At 38.6% G+C, this 17539-nt stretch overlaps 1 protein-coding gene across 3 annotated transcripts in view; it reads left to right on the top strand.

Annotated features, from left to right (window-relative positions):
* The window catches only part of LOC113504241 (hepatic leukemia factor), an 88270-nt gene that overhangs the window by 44213 nt on the left and 26518 nt on the right, over nt 1–17539 (top strand). Inside the window, exon 1 of one of the 3 annotated variants that reach the window (XM_026886429.1) lies at nt 14586–14740. The exons of the other annotated variants lie outside the window; for them this stretch is intronic. Within the exon in view, the coding sequence (XP_026742230.1) occupies nt 14728–14740 (13 nt within the window). The 5' untranslated portion in view covers nt 14586–14727. Of the gene's footprint in view, nt 1–14585; nt 14741–17539 lie in introns of those variants that run through there. 3 annotated transcript variants of the gene reach the window in all.

The raw sequence follows: 17539 nt of genomic DNA, 5'->3' as shown, positions 1-17539 counted from the left end.
CTTGTAAAATATAAAGTATCGGCAAAGTCTGGAAGCAATAAAACGGTGGCACTTGCATATTTTAATGTGCAAGTTCTGCCATTTTATTATAATATTTACTTGATCATTCGAAAGGCACGTTCCTGGGAGCAATATTCAAGAAGTTTTCTTCACGACACAAAACACGTCCCCTTAACGACGAGCCGACAGTATCGCTCACTGTAATAGTTATGCGAATGTGAGTGTATCGTATTGTTATCGTAACTCACGACACTCTTGTTACTTAAAATGTAGATCTGATACTCTACACTCGCTAAGTTGGTCTCACTGGCGTGGAATGGCTTAAGTTTTAATAGTATTGCTGAAGTACAAATACTGGGTGTTGCGCGAAGTTGCTAGCTAGACGCGCGCTGCTTGACTCAAATGGAGAGGTTATGGATATATTTGTGAAGAGATCGAATATATTAAACAATTTAAATAAAAAATTTAGAAAAAAAGACTGAGATCTAACCTGTACTTGAAGTCGACAATCGGACATCCATATCCATTGTCTCACCACCAACTTTTCGTCAAACGAATCTAAGGACTTGAACCTGATAAAGTCATCAATATTCTATTTCTGTGCTCTTTAACTTGAGTTTTCACTCGAGTGTATTTTCAGAAATTCGGTTAGATATTATTCTCCATTTTCACCCAACACAAGTTCCATCTGGCTCAACCGATTTTTATCGAATGTGTCCAAGGAATAGACAGGCAGGTAGATAGACAGACACGCTTGTCAAACTTAAAACAAAACACTTTTTGTATGGGGGCTAAAAAATACTGTGTAGTGGAATGCTAGATTTTTAAGCAAAGAAAAAGAAATGATTGTTCCGTAATTGTTGACTGAGCGGTGAGCCGTCAACAGTACATCGATCGTATGCAGGTGGTAGCAGTCGTGTCGACGCCGACACGCAAATTATACATCGATCACTCGATAACAGGAAAAATTAAATGGACAATATCGAAAAAGTGCAAATATCAAATAGTTGTTTTCTATATTTCGCCAGACGAAACTGAATATATTGCCGACGTCAACCTAGCTTAAATAGCTCGATCTAAATTTCCCATTCCGAAATGATTTCTCTAAATTAGAATAACTTACTGTGAACAGTGGCTTTATGAGTGGAGCGGTTAAAATTATTGGATTATGTGAATTTCAGTTCACAGACATCTAACCGTACAGTCTGTGGACACTTTGACACATTTATTCATGGAGTACAATGTGAGGTCACACATTACGAAGGCATTTATTAAGGCTGTGTCGCCGCTCGTGTGGATCGCTCTTAGTGGTTTAGAGTGGAGATCAGGATTAATACAGAGCGCACCATAGTGAACGCGATACGTCACGTGTTCACATTTTCCAAGTTTTTATCCTTTTTATGATATCTCTGTGTTGATTGAAAAGAAATTCATTAAAGGTAGCTCCTTTTTATCTGTGCATTGAGCTGTTTTTTACTCAAATAGAACTGTTTAAATTGCATTCGAAATTGAAATATTACACTGGACTCTTTTATGTTTGTTGAAAAAGGATTAACAAAAAGAATTCTCAATATTTCGAAATGTTGCTGAACAATTTAACATGGAACATTTTATGCTGAAAGCAAACATATTATTAATTTTTTTGTATGAGTTTCTCTCTCAAAATGTATTTTATTTGATTCGACATTTATAAAGTTGAACGGTCCGACACCAAGTTCGAGTGCGCCGGGGCTTGATTCAGTTGCAGACTTATTAAAAGTGCTGGAAATTTTTGTTCGGAGAGTTATTAAACGTATGCTGTCGACACAGGTACAAAGTACGAGTCAATAAGCAAACAATGAAATAACAATAAAATTGTTAGATAAGTTCGATAATGTTGTTCGCGACTAATGTGATGTAAATTGCAACTACGTTATTTTATTGTGTTGGCAGCGTATGTGGAATAACAATTAAAATATGTATTCATCGGTAAGTGTATTTGTCAGTATCCAACTTCTTCTAGACAGTACGTAGAAACCGTACACGGCGCCGGCACCGTCGCCGGCAGCCGCGCTGTCTGCTCACCCTGAAGACGGCTCACCAACCCCTTTTCCGTCCCCTCGCCCGCCCTCCTCATCCCACACGCGGTCGCATTTATTATGGAACGCTATCGGAACTCGCGCCGCCGTCGAAGCGCTGAGCTTTGTTCAACACCTCCGGATTGACACTTAAACGTCTTAATAATGCAAAGCCGGGCCCATTCATGAACGTACTAATAAATAGAACATTATAGTGTTTATAGCTAGTTAGATATACTCGCTACTTGAGTCACTAGTGGTGTACACGTGAGCTTGGTTTGCCGTATTTGGGCCGTGTGTGTTCATCCCTAACATCTGTCGCATCTAATCACGAAATTAATAGCCCCGGCAATCGTAATCCTCAGTAATTTGGAAATGCTAATGACTTAATGCACCTAATGTTAATACTGTCACATGAATTATCGATTCGTGATAATGGTGCAGGAGGTGCAGAACGCATTCCACATACGAGAGACATATCGAAGTGTCAGCTTTAGAGAGCTCTCGTTGTTGCATTGTACGTAGATTGTTCCTGTGAGGTACAGTCTACCGTTTGCAGTTAACCAATCGTATACAATCTGCAGTGAGGTGTTTTAGAGCGGAAGTGTGAGCGGCAAACATCGGTGATCGTGATCGTGACCCACTTAGCTTCGGAGCGAGCCTTCCTCAGTCTGTTCCGATTCCGTCGCCTGTTAGTAAACACGGCGGAGACACGCCGGCCCGGTGCCGATATCTGCGAGGACCGTGACCGCTCGCAATACTACTGATACGCTATGTACGATACTTGCTGAGATCGCACTTCTTGGTAAATTTTTAAGTGTTCCTCACCTAAAGGGTAGAAATAGAACCTTTTTGCTAGGCCCCACTGTCTGTACGTACGTCCTCTCGTCACCTTAACTGGAACGGCTTGAAAATTGAAAATTTCATCTCTAAAAATTAAATAAGCGGTTAAAAATTGTTGTTTACGTTCATCAATTTAGTTATGGCCTATGTAGATTTGTATATCTTTAGCCTATTTGTAAGGAACTATTAGTGTCATAAGTCCGACTTGCACTTAATATAATAAATATTTTTTTTAATAAATCAAACAGTAGCTTATCTCCATCCCGGATATGACATTGAAAATCATGTTAACAAGTTCATAGATAGTCAAATGACGTAGTTCACAAACTAACGATGCTCGATTTATTGCAAGTCTTATGCTTGCATAAAGACATTTATGGAATGCTTATTAATACAACGCTTATGGTCTTCCTCCATGGGAATGGCATTCTGAAACTGTACAACTAGAGTTGTTATAGAACGTTTTAAAAGTTCCAGGAAAATAGCATATTTGAAATAAAAACTTTTGAAATGTTAAACCTGACCTACCTTTTAACACCAGATGACCGAAATAAGCAAGGCGAGAAACGGATCACTTTACTATAGCTATCAATATATTTTCCTCGTTTGAATAAAAAAAGTTAGGAACAAATTCAAAGGTTCATTAAGGCATGTAAGTGCAGCTTAAACTCTGGCGTCTGGCGATAGGGATTACTCGAGATCTACAGGATGCGCTGCGCCTTGCTAAGCTCCGAATAATTGCTGATTAAAATCAAACAGAACAATAGTAGAAACTTCAATGAAAATATTCGAAAAGGTTATATTAGCGAGAAATATCCGTCAAGGAGTATTTATTCCCAACTATGGAAATTTTTTGTTTTGTACAGTTTTTGAAGTAGGTAATATTTTTCAATCAACTTTGAGAAGAGGTTCTCAATTTGACTTTACCTACCTGATACAAATTTAATTTAAAAAAAATATGTTCTGAGTACGTAATAATTATAAAATGAATAAAATTAAATTTTGTTAATAAAGTAGTTTATTTAAAATATATTTTTTGGGAAAAAGTACTTGTTCCCATTTCATTTTAAATGCCAATATTTTATCCCATGAATTCGTTATTCTTGTAACAATTGTAGTTCGACGAAAAAATAAAGCATGCTCTCACAAATAACCTTTACGAGTGTAATCGGTTACGTATTCCGCTTCATATATTTATAACTATACTTACATATACCTACATGTATATTGTATAGTATAATATATATAGACACCGCTTTTTATGTGGATACAACTAGTATGGAAAGGTTTTTGTTAGTAACACTTGTGAATGGACAAAAAGTGGTTCAAAGGTCGAGTGTATGTTTTGTGTGATCAAGCACATCAAGTTGTATCCTCCTTTCAGATTTGTTTATTGGATTTATTGTAAAGGCAGGTTTACACTATCTTAGTGTGCGTTCAAATAATTTCAAGTTTTTAATTTTAGTTTAATTGTTTTCTTTTACGTCAGATAGTGTAGATTTCTGAGAGCATTTAAATTATGAATTCCCGAATTATACGTCACATGTCGCGCCATTTTAATCGAATAATGGAATGAAAGTAGGCATCTCTCTTTTGTTGAGTCGCATTAACATTTTCCTCTTCTATATTTTTAGTTCTTTAAAGCATACCAGTTCTATACCAAAAGTAAGCCTTTTATTATTTGTCTATTCCTGAACTGTTTAGTTACTAAACGGTATGAAGGCAGGCTTTCAGTACTTCACCGGCCTGTCACGAGTATCGCGAGAGTTACATCGACTGCAACAGCCGTCAGTAACACTCGCCGTGTTGATGCTAACATTCATTCATTATTGAAATTTAATAAAACGGGCAGATGCCGAGCTCGCGTTCAATTGTTTGTTAATTTTACATTATATGTAATACACGATACAAATTTATCGCGTCCACAAATTGAATTAATTAAACTTGACAAAGTGTATTCACAGGTTTTACATTAATTTGCCCTATGACCGCCGCTCGCAGCCACGTTATAGTAGACAAATTATATTTTGTCAGCAATATTTTTCCGATGTGAAACCGAAGGTTTTTATGTTGTTTTATTCAGCGTCGCGTCAGGTGATCGCGACATACCACAAACTGTTGGCACGTCTCCTTATGGCGGAAAACACTTACGAAGCGGAAAATCTCAGAATAAAAGAGTGTTGTAAACACGAAAATAATATGAGTCTTAATACTCCGCTGAAGTCAATAGGTGGGCGCTAAAGGAGCGGCGGTTGTCCTAGGTCAAGGCCGGCATCGCGCATTAATTTAAAACACTCGTGTTAATCACTCGCGCGGGACTCCGCACATTCATTAACATTGCATTTCTTTCGCCGCGTTTATTTACCATTTGGAGTGAGCGTTAGTTCTATATTTCTGTCTTCTTTATAAAACTTAGATGGGTGTCAGCGAGAGAAACTTTACAAAGATGTCAAAGAACTTGACTCTTCGGGACGTGGCGACTTTATTTCGCACTTTGAAATGTTTGCGGCAACATTTTTAAAGTTTTTAAACCAATTATCTGATACTGGCTAACCCCATCCAGTTGCGATGATTTTCAATTATTTTTTGTGCTATCAATATTTTACAAAAAATTACCGGCGGTTGGAACCACTCTGGTAATTTTCTGCTGGTTATTTGTAAAGTCGTTAGGTGACCCGCATTAATATGATAAACTGGAAGCTTCGATACACGATCAGATTCCAAGAACTGTTAGTGCCGTGCTTACGGGAACTGCTTTATGGGGGGGCGGGGTACTAGGTGGTGTTGAGGAGAGGGGAGGAGGGTTGACGGCTAATGGTGCCGGGTGACATGCACGCCACGACACTCCAAAGCGGTGTTGAGGCCGACCTCCGCAGTGACACATTCAAGAATGTGTTCGCACTTCGACAAAATTGACGAACCAATTAATCATGTTCCATATACTTTTCATAGACACTTTTCGATGAGATGATTTTGGTTAGACTTGTTTCACTAAGTTGTTGTTAAGCCATTTTTTGCTCACTGCATATAAATGAGAACCAAGTTGTGGTAGGTTTTTATGACGTCAGCAGATGTTTGCATTAACATACAACTGCAGTAGCGAGCTTAATGGCAAGCGTTGATTTTATATAAACCATTTGTGTCAGTCTTCTAATTTTTTTAAATGTCTTAAATGAGAAGACAGGTAAAGTACCTAAATGTCCCATCAACAGAACTGTCCGATACCTAATAATTGGACGGTGAGCGGTGACAGGAGAGAAATAACAGTTTCGCCTTACCCAGACATGAGCGCTGGCTCCGCTCCTATAATAATTTAATTTCCCACACAAAAGATTATCAACGTAATGGAATATCTGACTTAAGTTAGCCATTATCCTGCTTTGTATTGATGTACGTACCTTGAGCAAACAATATCACGTCATCGTGTGTCACGTCAAGACTGGTTAAGAGATATCGACCACCATTATATATTAGAATGATAATACGTCTGAAGCCAGTCTGAGTACTGCTGAAGTAATAAAATATCCACATAATGGCGTTGTACGTTGGACAATGGGTATTATGGAGATATTTTTAGCGACATGGCTCTTTGTGTAATGCATTAGCCGAGCATGGGGGACGGGAGTGCGCCCTGCCGGCACTTCGCCGGGGATAAGATTCAGACTTCACAACAATGACGGCTCAAGGACGGACATACAATAGGTAATATCTAGCCATTTATTTTGTAATTAGTTCGGCTATTTTAAATTTCTCGAGGTTGTGGAATTGTCTTGCCTCCCGTCTGGTCACTGTGGTTTACGAAGGTGTACCAACCTCTTACGAAATACGTTAAACCCTATTTTTTACAAAATTACAGGTACCTTATGTAATGCACAATGATGGCCAAAGATGCGATTTTTTTGTTGACATAGTATTTTTGAAAATCTCATCACTGCAATTAGCCTGCCATCTTAGCCAACTAAGAGAAATTGCTATCAGTTGCTAATCTAGCTTCCACCAAAATCGGCCAGAGGATCAATCAATGCAATCAATCCTAAAACTCCTGGACCCCAGTAGACCTACCACCGCGTCTTTAAGAAGTATTATTGCTTTTATGTAAGCGTCACAGCTTTCTACGAGGCGTAGAGATGCGTCTTCCTTTCATGACGGCAATTATTTTCCTATACAAGTCCTGGTAGGCCTCAAGTGTGCCGATATAGCAGTCATGGCTCGTATTGTTCTACTCCTCTGCGGTGCTTGGTTGTTGAGCGATCTAGTTACATATCTGGGGTATTCTGCTTAGAGAGAGTTGAATGAGACAACTAGTTTCTTAAGCTCGTCTTGGTGTGAATGCAGTATTCTTTAAACCGTAATATTAATGTATTTCTATGAAATACTCGCAGCACCACCCGATGGTTATTCGAACATTTTACGGACTAATCCAAAATGTAAAACCAAAATTAGCCTTACCGCTGCCACGGTTGTCGAGTACTCCAAAACAGAAACTATTTATTTTGTAAATTGTAAATACGCTTGTATGTAGAGAATATTCAGTGAATGTTACACCAGTTTTATGATCTGAATATTCCTCCTGAACTCGCCAGTAAATAAATATGTAAGAAGCCGTAATATTAAAACGGTAAACATTTGCTAACACGAGTCAACACAAACATTTTCCTGTAAATATCAGAACTACCGCGAATTACTGCATCGCAATTTTTCAGACAAGTTTTCCACTTGACTTATTCACAGCATTAATAATTCCAACTGAATGGTTTTTATTTATAATTGCTCATTACGTAATACTCAGAATATTCAAGTTTCAACCTGGATATTACCTATAATATTCGCCTCGTGTGAGAGATCAATGATTCCGTTGCTATGGTTGCTTGATTTTACGTAACGTTGACTTAATTTTCCAGGGCGAAATGCCTATGCATTTCCAGGTATAGTGCCTTTCAGCGAATCCATCCAACCTCTCGGAGGTAATCCAGTCACAGATGTCCATCCAAATTACCCCCTTAATAATATGAACGTGTTTCTATTTTGGCGAAAATACGGAGAATGCATTTGACAAACTATTTCGCACGTATTTCACAGAGAGTACCTCATGCACGTATTTGAAAATCTGCTTATAATATTATACAGTGTTTGTTAAACTAGGCACGGATTTTATGCAGTTATTTGTAAAAATGGAATATTGAGATAGGAATAATCACAATGTTCAAACTAAGGGGAGATGCATACGCAAATCGGTGAAGTTGAGAAGGGTTGAAAAAATTTGATAAAAAATACGTATAATATTATAATGTGTGAAATACTTGTACATTCTGTGAGTTAAAATTTAAAATGAATTTGTATAAATGTAGTCATTAAATTGTACCTTAGATCTAAGAAGACACAAAATAAATAATTACACAGTGTTCTTAGATAATGCTTGGGTCTGCTCGTAATAGGCATAATCATAAACTTTTTAAACACTCTGCTTTATAGATGCAGGTATATAGCGATTGGTTTCAAATATTGTCTTACACAGACAAAGATAACACTTGGCTAAAACTAATCTATCAGTCCATACTTTAGTTCAGCTCAGAGGTTTATGGAAATACCAGGATCCTAACCTGTCCTATTTACTAACACAGGCGGGTTCCATCGATCTCTCTTTTGTTTTTACCCGCGTCCGTGCTCCATGACTCCATGTCACTCCCGGTCACACAGCCTCGACATCAAAAGCTAAACACCAGTCAAAGCTTTCTATTTAACAATGCCTGCCGCGCACCGCAAGTCAATGCATTCACCTAACTCTATAGGCACCGAATAATGCTTGCGTTTGGTTCATCTTTTTGGGCCGTAAATCATCCAACGTTGTTGAGTAATTTTTATTCAATACCTGAATTTAGCAGTGAATGCAAAATGGAAGTGTCTAATGCTAATTAGCACTTTCGAATTTGTCGGTCGAAATATTCAGACGGGCCTTGGAAGCCTGAAATAAACACTGCCATTGAAGACAGCGAGTAGGTATACCCTACGAATAAAATAGTCAGACATGAGTCAGTTAAACAACATTGGAGCGAACTAACCAAGTTGAACCTCCATGGTTCGTGACTCTTTAATAGCAAAGCACTTGAGTACCTAAGTAAAGTGTATTTAAGGAAAGTGTTTGTGAATTATTCATCCCTATGGACTGTTTACTTCCGTAACCGCATAAAGAATGGAAATATCAATACTAAAATACGTCAAAAATCCTTCAAGAGTAAACAAGTAAGAACTAAATTTGGTTTTGGTTAATATGCTTACAATTTTAAACAATATCAATACTTTTTCCTCCTTCCTTCCTTTATTTGTGCCATCTATCAATGACGTAGGGGTCCGTGGTCTCGTCCCTTGGCGAACTGAAATATGACGCGTATTCCTCCTCGTGTGCCAGTTACTGTCTCGGTTCTAACAAGTAGCGCCGTTTGTCTTTGAAACTGAGTATCGCTATACGGAGCGGAAGGTTCTATGCAGAGGAAGAGTTCCTTTGGGAAAGGTGCAGAGCACGCGTAATTGATCTTGAAACTCCGGTAAAGGCAAAGATGCGACAAGAACTCGAAGACAAGATGCAATTTTCCGAGCGCTGCGAGATTCAATCTTGTCGGTGAACTGACAAATTAAAGACAAGTCGGCGTCGTGTTGAAAAGTAGTCTCTTTTTCCATTCGTTTTTCTTTTATGTTCTTAGCCATTAGGGCAAAGTCCTAACGTTGTACAGTAAACATCCTTACATCGTTCTCCCTGCTATCTTTAAGTTAGTTTTGTAGGTTGAGGCAAAAAAAATATATACCTCCCAGATCTGAGCGGTCTTGTAGGGAGCTGAAGGCACGCACCTGCCGCATGACTACGAGTACGTGACGCCGCAAGTAGGTCGCGGTAGAAATACACAATCCTTTACCTCCGCAGTATTTCTGCAGAATTTTTGACAAGTCTTTTGTATTGTTTGTTGACTTCAAAACCTCCTGATAATGTGAATAAAACCGCAATGTACCAGTATTAGCTACTTTTAACCAAGGCTCGCTTCAAGATAGAGGATTGAAAATAGAATTAAGTTAGGGATTAATCGATATTAGGTATAGGTATTAGATTGCACATAGTTTTGATAGGTAACTGTGCTTAGTAATCTACCCGATAGTGCGTTGTGGTGATAGATAGTGAGCGAGTAGTAGGATAGATATTGTTGAAATAGTTTCAAATGCCTCTATCATAATTAGCCATCATTTAGTACCCCGTATTCCGTTCCTCATTGCTGTTTGATTCCACACATTTCGATTTAATTTTACTTTATTTTGCTGAAATTGTTTTCAAAGTAGCTGCAGCGGTCGTCGATTGTTTCAGCTTTATTTTTCGAACGACATCCGTGTATGGACGGATATAATTGTCATTTAGCGCAGTTTTCTCTTTTGGGTGTTTCAATACTATCGCACTTATTGTAAGAAAATGGTATGTCACTAAGGTACTTAGTCCAATCTTACATATTATTTTACTACTTTTTATAAAGAACATGCCGAACAGATAAATTAAGTTTAACAGACAATTGAAAACAAGTTGAGCAAGTTAGTCTGTGTGTGTAACGTTGCGATTCTCTCAGTTAACTAGCTAATACACAGCAGCAGCGCTAGTTTAGCGTAAGTAGTGGCTTTTGTTTAGTTGTGACCGCACTCCGAGCGCCGCCTGAGCCGTCAGCTCTTTTCCTATTCCACGTCGCCGGCGAGATACCGACGTGCATATTCTATCAACGTATTTACACTGAATATTAAGCTAAACGATTAATTCAATAATCGGGTACAGTATTTAACATTTTATGTATTTGGAGCACGTTTTCCGCACGTGCGCCGATGTAATTCCAATACAATTAAAGTTAAATTACAAATGAATTTATAAAAAGTAAATGAAAGTTCAATAGTTTCATTATCAACTTTAATATATAAAAAGTAACATTGTCAGTTTTTAGCGCAGTTTTTTCACGTTTAGACGTGTATTGTAAGCATTTGATAAGCTTGCGTATCTAGTAGTGAGGAGGGTCGACGACTGGCACTTATCTAGTACTATTAGCTCACCTACATTGAGTGCGATACGCAGTCGCTGCAGACACCGGCGCCGCACTGCTGTGTCTCACTATATTATAACAACGTATAAAACGTCAGATTTGCGATAAGTGATTGCTTCAGATTGATAAGATAGCGAGTCGTCGCCGCGGGCCGGAGGCGCGCCCGCCGAACGCTGGAGCCGCTCATCACGCCACGCTCAGGCTTGCGTCTCATGCTGCGTGGAATAAACTATAGACTGTAGCTATGAATAGCGTCTAATGGTTTGTTGTTTTTACCACCAGTTTGTTCGAATACCACAGCGGTGCAGAAGCAAGCGAGCAGGGAGTCGGCGCCGGAGCATAACGTCCGGCGCATTCATTGTAATCGACATCGAACAAATACAACACTGTCTACTTACGAAACGCGAACAGTAGACATTTATGTCACTGTTTTATAATTAGATCCATCTCTAGATTATGCGTAGCTGTGACATTGAATTAATTACACTAATTCCGACTGATATCAAATTCGTTGAAAACCTGTTTAGCATGAATATACATTAAATATTTGAATCTTTAGAAACACAACACTTGGTTTTCGATCTTTTATGTGATCAATGCGGCGTGTTTGGAATAGATGGATATATGAGGGCGTTGGAGACAGGAAGGAGGGGGGGGGGATATAGCGTGTAGTGCAAGCGGTGCCCCGGCACAGACTACAGTTGAATATTTGGCAGCAGTTCAATGATTGATCGCTCGCGTCCACTAACTGAAAGTGTGCATTTTATTTACGAACTGTGAAGAACAGCGGCGGTCGTGCGTCGATGCCTGAGCCGCAGACGGCCCGCACGACACACGCGTGCCTAAACACTCAATACACTAGACTAGTGTTCACGACGCTACATAGGTTCCATTTCAAGGATACCTGCCACTAATTTAGCTTATAGAGTCAATTATTATTCATACGGGTCAATATGTTTGGAGCCGGCTATCAGCTCCACATTAAATATTCAATAGTCTGTAAATGTCGTTGTTTGAAGAATGTGACATAAAATCTACAAGAATAAATGTGTGATTGACAGGATAGTGAGGCACTAGGTTAATAGGTAATTTATATTTCACATGAAACTTGTACCATCAAGTTAGTATTGTGACACCTAACCTCAAAGCAATCAAAAGGTAGTTAGTCTGGAGTCCAATGGAGAGGTCTACCTCGGCTGTGGTAGGTAAGTGTTGGCGTGTGCGTGGCGGGTAATGGCGAGGTATCTGTTGGCACAATGTGCTGTCGGCAACGCGACACCGGCGACAGGAGCTGCGCGTGCGCAGCCGGCCCACCTACCGCGTGCAGTACTGTTGAACAGGACTTGCTTACAAAAATTGTATTGTTATAATACATTTAAAATGCATATTGTTAGAAACTATGAAAATACAATTTCATTGTGATAGTTTGAGTAATCTATTTGATATAGGAACTAGAGCTTGATTCCAAACGGTCGGGAGCGAACGGGGAAATGAATTTTACGAGAGTGGGTTTAGTAATTGGACGTAATTACTAGAGGACCCATTAGCGTTTCGAACGTGCCAGTTACTGGCATGTATTAAATTGGACTGTTAGCTGACGAAGTAGGTTTTCATGACCAATCAGTCTGTAGTGACAAATATCAATATTTAGAAAGTAATATCTACTCGGTTGGTGTAGGTTCTTCAGGAACTTTTATCGCGGTACTTGGTATCGCGTTCTTGTGGTCGGGTAAGGGAATGGTGAAGCACTCCTATGGTTCTAACTGGCATGAATCGGGCATATCTCTCCACCTTGCCCAGCGCAGAGAAAATCCATGAGGATTACCACAAGTAAAAAAGGTGCTTTAAGAACTGTCACCGCATCCAAATCTTCATCAATATAAGGTGTAACAAAGTCCTTGTGATGCAAAAAGTGATTTGCTTGATCTCTACCTTACCTTACTTACCTATACATTTCTCCAACGCCAACACCAAAGAATAGTTAAAAGATTGTAAAAAAATCCCATACATTTGAGTTTTCTATTTAAACGACATGTTTTTTTTTAATTTTCGGGGTGTTTTCTGTGTAGAAAATTTTACATTGTAATTCCCCTCTAATAAAACAAATGAACGCCTTAGTCGTTAAAACAATTATATAACGCGTCAACCACTTACCCTTAGCTGTCGACCGCTAACGTTGGCGGGTCATGCTATAGAATTAACTTATTAAGTATTATCCTTTGATGATAATACATGATAATATAGTTGTCGTACTATCGTAAATACATAGGACATTCATTTGACGGGCTGATAGCAAAATTGACGTCCTTATATTTAGGACTGCGTTGACTCTCACTGAACATCCACTTTTGAAACTTACATGTCGAAAAGTTATAAAGGAAGCTTTCCTTGTTTCCTTGGTTTAAAAAGTTACTTGTTTCAGGTTGCATTTGTACATCCTATTAATATTTATAAATGCGAAAGTTGGATTGGATGTTTGTTCCTCTTCCACGCAAAAACCACTGAACGGATTTAGACGAAACTTGGTACACAGATAGATTATAACCAGGATTAAGACATAGGATAGTTTTTATACCGATTTTATGTACCCGGGGGATCATTTTCGATTTGTAGCGGGCTTGCTCATGGGCAACAGCTAGTGACTAATATGATGGTTACATTGTTGCAACACCGTTAGCGAAGTATCACAGCCAAGATATTCAACTTGACGTGGATATGAACAGAATGATTTGAGCAAATGTTGGCGAAGGCTGAGAAAACAGGAACGACCAAATCATATTGGGTTAATGACTTTGTGGGGAGAAGGGGCGGGGCCGGCGCGCTTTCCAAAATTATTGCTGCTGTGGTATACATCATTATTTTTAAAGAGAGACCATTTGATTCGTTTATAGTTAGTAGTTAGGTGTAAAATCGAAAAGTACAATGCAGTCAATCAAAAAAGAATTTGAGTATTTAAAAACATGTCTTCAATCTATAGGAGCTAGAAGGAAATTGGCCTAAACTCCTAATAAGAAATAGGATGAAGGCTAGAGTGATCATCACGATTAAATGTTTTTTTTTTAATCAGTTTATAACAAAGTAGGTAATACACTAACAAATTTAAAGATTAAAAGTAAGTGATTAGGCAATGAAAAAGTCAACTAACTGGGAAAGGAGGTGTCAACTTTTAATTTGTTTTTATCGAATTACCGCGCGTTGTCGCTTAATTTTCGCCGCACATCTACAATATGTATCACAGTGTTCAAGGTCGCTCCGCTTCTAGCCGCGGCACTTCTCGCCTCAAGACCCACTTATGGGCCATAAATGATTCCCGGGAAGTTCCTCTCCGTCTAGCTGCCGGCCGGTTACTCACACTGTTATTGTCGCACATCGCTGCACGCATCGTGCTCGCGCGCCGATAGTGTTATGTGAAATTATGTCACACATGTAATAACGAAAGTTGTAAACAAGCGGCTCGGTGGCGCCATCTCGCCGAAGCCCCGCGCAACCGGACGGTGGCCTTCAGGAGCGGCCGTCACGTGCTGTGACGTGCACTGCTCGACCGACGTCGGCGGGCGCCACCAATCGCGCGCCTCGCTGCCGTTACCGACCGCAACTTCTACACCAATCGCGGCAAAGTACACTTTGGTCACAGTGCGCACATGTGACCGGTCGCTACTTTATCGTATAAAAACTTTTTAGAAAAACTTTATAAAGTTTGTATCTGTTAAAATACTTGTGAAACAAGAAACAACAAGAACTGGTGACAACATTAATTTTAAGTGATAATGAACAGAAACGGTAAGTTCAAATGGTATTATTGGAGTATTTCCTTATTTAGCTAGTTTATCGCTGGCGCCCTCACCGGCGACTTTGATCACTACTGCTTTGCGTAGCAAGATTAGAGAATTCACGTGCGGCGCCATAGATGGCGCTGTACGCGTCAAGCATTATTTTTCAAGTGTACTGTTTTGTTTAAGTTATGGTTTTAGTTTAATTTGAAAATGCATACAAACAAAACATACGTTTTATTTTATCATTTGAATGATATCACTCAATCGATCAAGACATCCTCAACCAACATTTTATTTAAACTTTATATTGAAGGCAGACACGGGAAGCTTGGTGACTGCCTGCTCGGTAAATAGTACTACCTACTTCCCGCTAGATGATGCTTATCATGAAATCAAAGTTCAAAATTCTTAAACCCTTATACATCTAACTACGGTAATTTATTAAAACTAGTCATTACTTTGTCCGAGTATTTATGTTGGTAATCATTATCGGGAACTTATAATTCATACGCCGTACATAATTATGTTAGTCAGCCAATTTCTCGTTTTATAAAGGTACATAAAATATAAATTGCCGTTGTGTACCCACTTTACTAGAATGTAATACATTATTATATTGATTGACGTCATAATTGTGTTCTTTTCTTTAATATATGTAACTCGTCAACATACTAAGGAACTATATTATTGTCTCTTCAAGGTTTAATGATTTAAGATGAACGAAGACTTGTCGCCGCGAACCTGCTGAAATACCCTCTTTCGAATTTCGTATTAGCGCCGTAATGTTTTAAACCGTAGCTGATTCCGTCACTCCTCGCAAATTTCTAGATATCTTTTGTCTAGTGCCTATGTCTGGATGGTCAGTGGAAGTAGCCTCTGATGTGAACAAGCGTTGATGACGTCATCAGCTATGACTCGGGAGGATATAGTATTGCACTTGCTGCAAGTGAAAACTTTGCATCAAAATCTGCAATCAACTTTAGAATGAACTCAATAGTTAAGCAATACGGTGAATCATACTTATGTTAATATACAAACATAATTATTGAATCATATGTTCTCAATGTTATCACATATTCTGAATTCACAAATACTTCCTCTTCTTATTCAGATAAAATAACTTCTCTATATTTATAACTATCAGTATTTCGTTCGATAACTTAGCGAATCGTTTCATGTCGATTCGCTTATTGTTTGCAACTCACGTAGTTGTATTTCAACGTACTTACAAATTGTAACATTGTCAAGTTAGCTTACTCTGCGGTCGTACTAGAACTGTTGCAATTGAAAAGAGAGATAGCACATGGCACGGTGTAGAGCGCCATCACTTTTCCTCTAAGAACTGTGTGGATACTTTGAGGTGTTGTAGATCCATGATTCCTACGGACACACACGGTGAAGACTCAGTACCTACGTGAATGGAATATATTCCAGCAAACATAAAGAAAGTAATTCATGAGGCAGAACTTGTTTATACCAATTTGTGTTATGGGACGTATCAAACGTCAGTCTACCATTTAAATTATGTCGTCACAGCTTTACCTAGGCACGGACAGCTGTTTTCTATTAGTTTATATCAATTTCTTCTAAATCATTATTCCAAAACCAGTTACTTGTGGATTAAGAATTTAATTTGTTTAAAAATAATAGCTCGGTAGGTGTCGTGTTTTGTTTTGGTATTAGAAGTATATTTTGTTGTGACTATAAGAATATTGTTTCGATTCTGGTGAGCAGTGGCGGTCGCGCGAGTATTTAATAAATTGTTTGCAATATCTTGGTTTTCCTTATATTCATTCGATATAGGTACATTGCTATAGAGTTTTTAGTTTACAGGTGATTAATTATTAAAGCCTGAACTGTAATTTTTTTTTCAAAGGAATTTTTTTATTCCAAATTTTAACTTCTGAATTTGTATTTCGTAGAATTTTAAATAGTTATTTTTTTAAGTGTTATAAACTGTCTTACATACGTCATAGCAGAGCACGGGAGTCCCCTAGAGGGAAGATTCTAGCATTGATCACCACGCTAGCTCACTGCGGGTTGGCGATTTCAGATTCCAATATTAAGAACAATATTTTCCTTCACCATTAGTAAGTGGCGTCTTAGAATAATTTTCTGAACAATTCTCTCACCGTGTCTATAATAGGTGCATATAACTTTGAAAAAGTCATTATCATACTTTGCCTGCGTTAGGAACGAACCTGCACAACCTGAAACGTATTCTATGAAATGATTTGTACAAATCCTTTCTTTTACGCATTTTTTTAAAGGCATAAAAATACTCACCAGAAACATGATAGAGCGTTTAGCGGCACTAATTATATTATTAATTATAATACATAGGGTATGCGTGGGCGATCACGTGTGCGACGAGCGAGCAGCGCTCGGAGGTTCGCACGCGAGACACTTCACACACTCACATTTATATCAAAATGATCGCGGACCGAAGAAGCATTTCATACAATGACATATTAACACAATTGGTCAAATGATCCCTTAATTACGAGCAGGCAGCCGTGACACGCAATCATGCAGTCGCACGCAATCATTACTGAATGTGCATGCGGAGCTGATGTGCAGATGTCAATGCTGATGTCAACCGCGGGTTTGGTGCGCGAAGTTATTCATCTTAGTATTTAGTGGCGCTGACTGCTATAACGGAGGTTGTGGGTTCGATTCCCATCTCAGATTTAATAAATGTTTCTGTGTTGAGATCTCTTGTTCTGTGTCTGGGTGTAATTTATCTATAATTATGTATTTGGAACTATATAAGTATTTTTATCAGTTGTCTAGTACTAGCAATACT

Source organism: Trichoplusia ni, chromosome 21, assembly GCF_003590095.1.
Source record: "Trichoplusia ni isolate ovarian cell line Hi5 chromosome 21, tn1, whole genome shotgun sequence".
Classification (NCBI taxonomy): Eukaryota; Metazoa; Arthropoda; class Insecta; order Lepidoptera; family Noctuidae; genus Trichoplusia; species Trichoplusia ni.
Note: the sequence above shows the minus strand (reverse complement) of the source record. Positions and strands in the feature narration are given on the sequence as shown.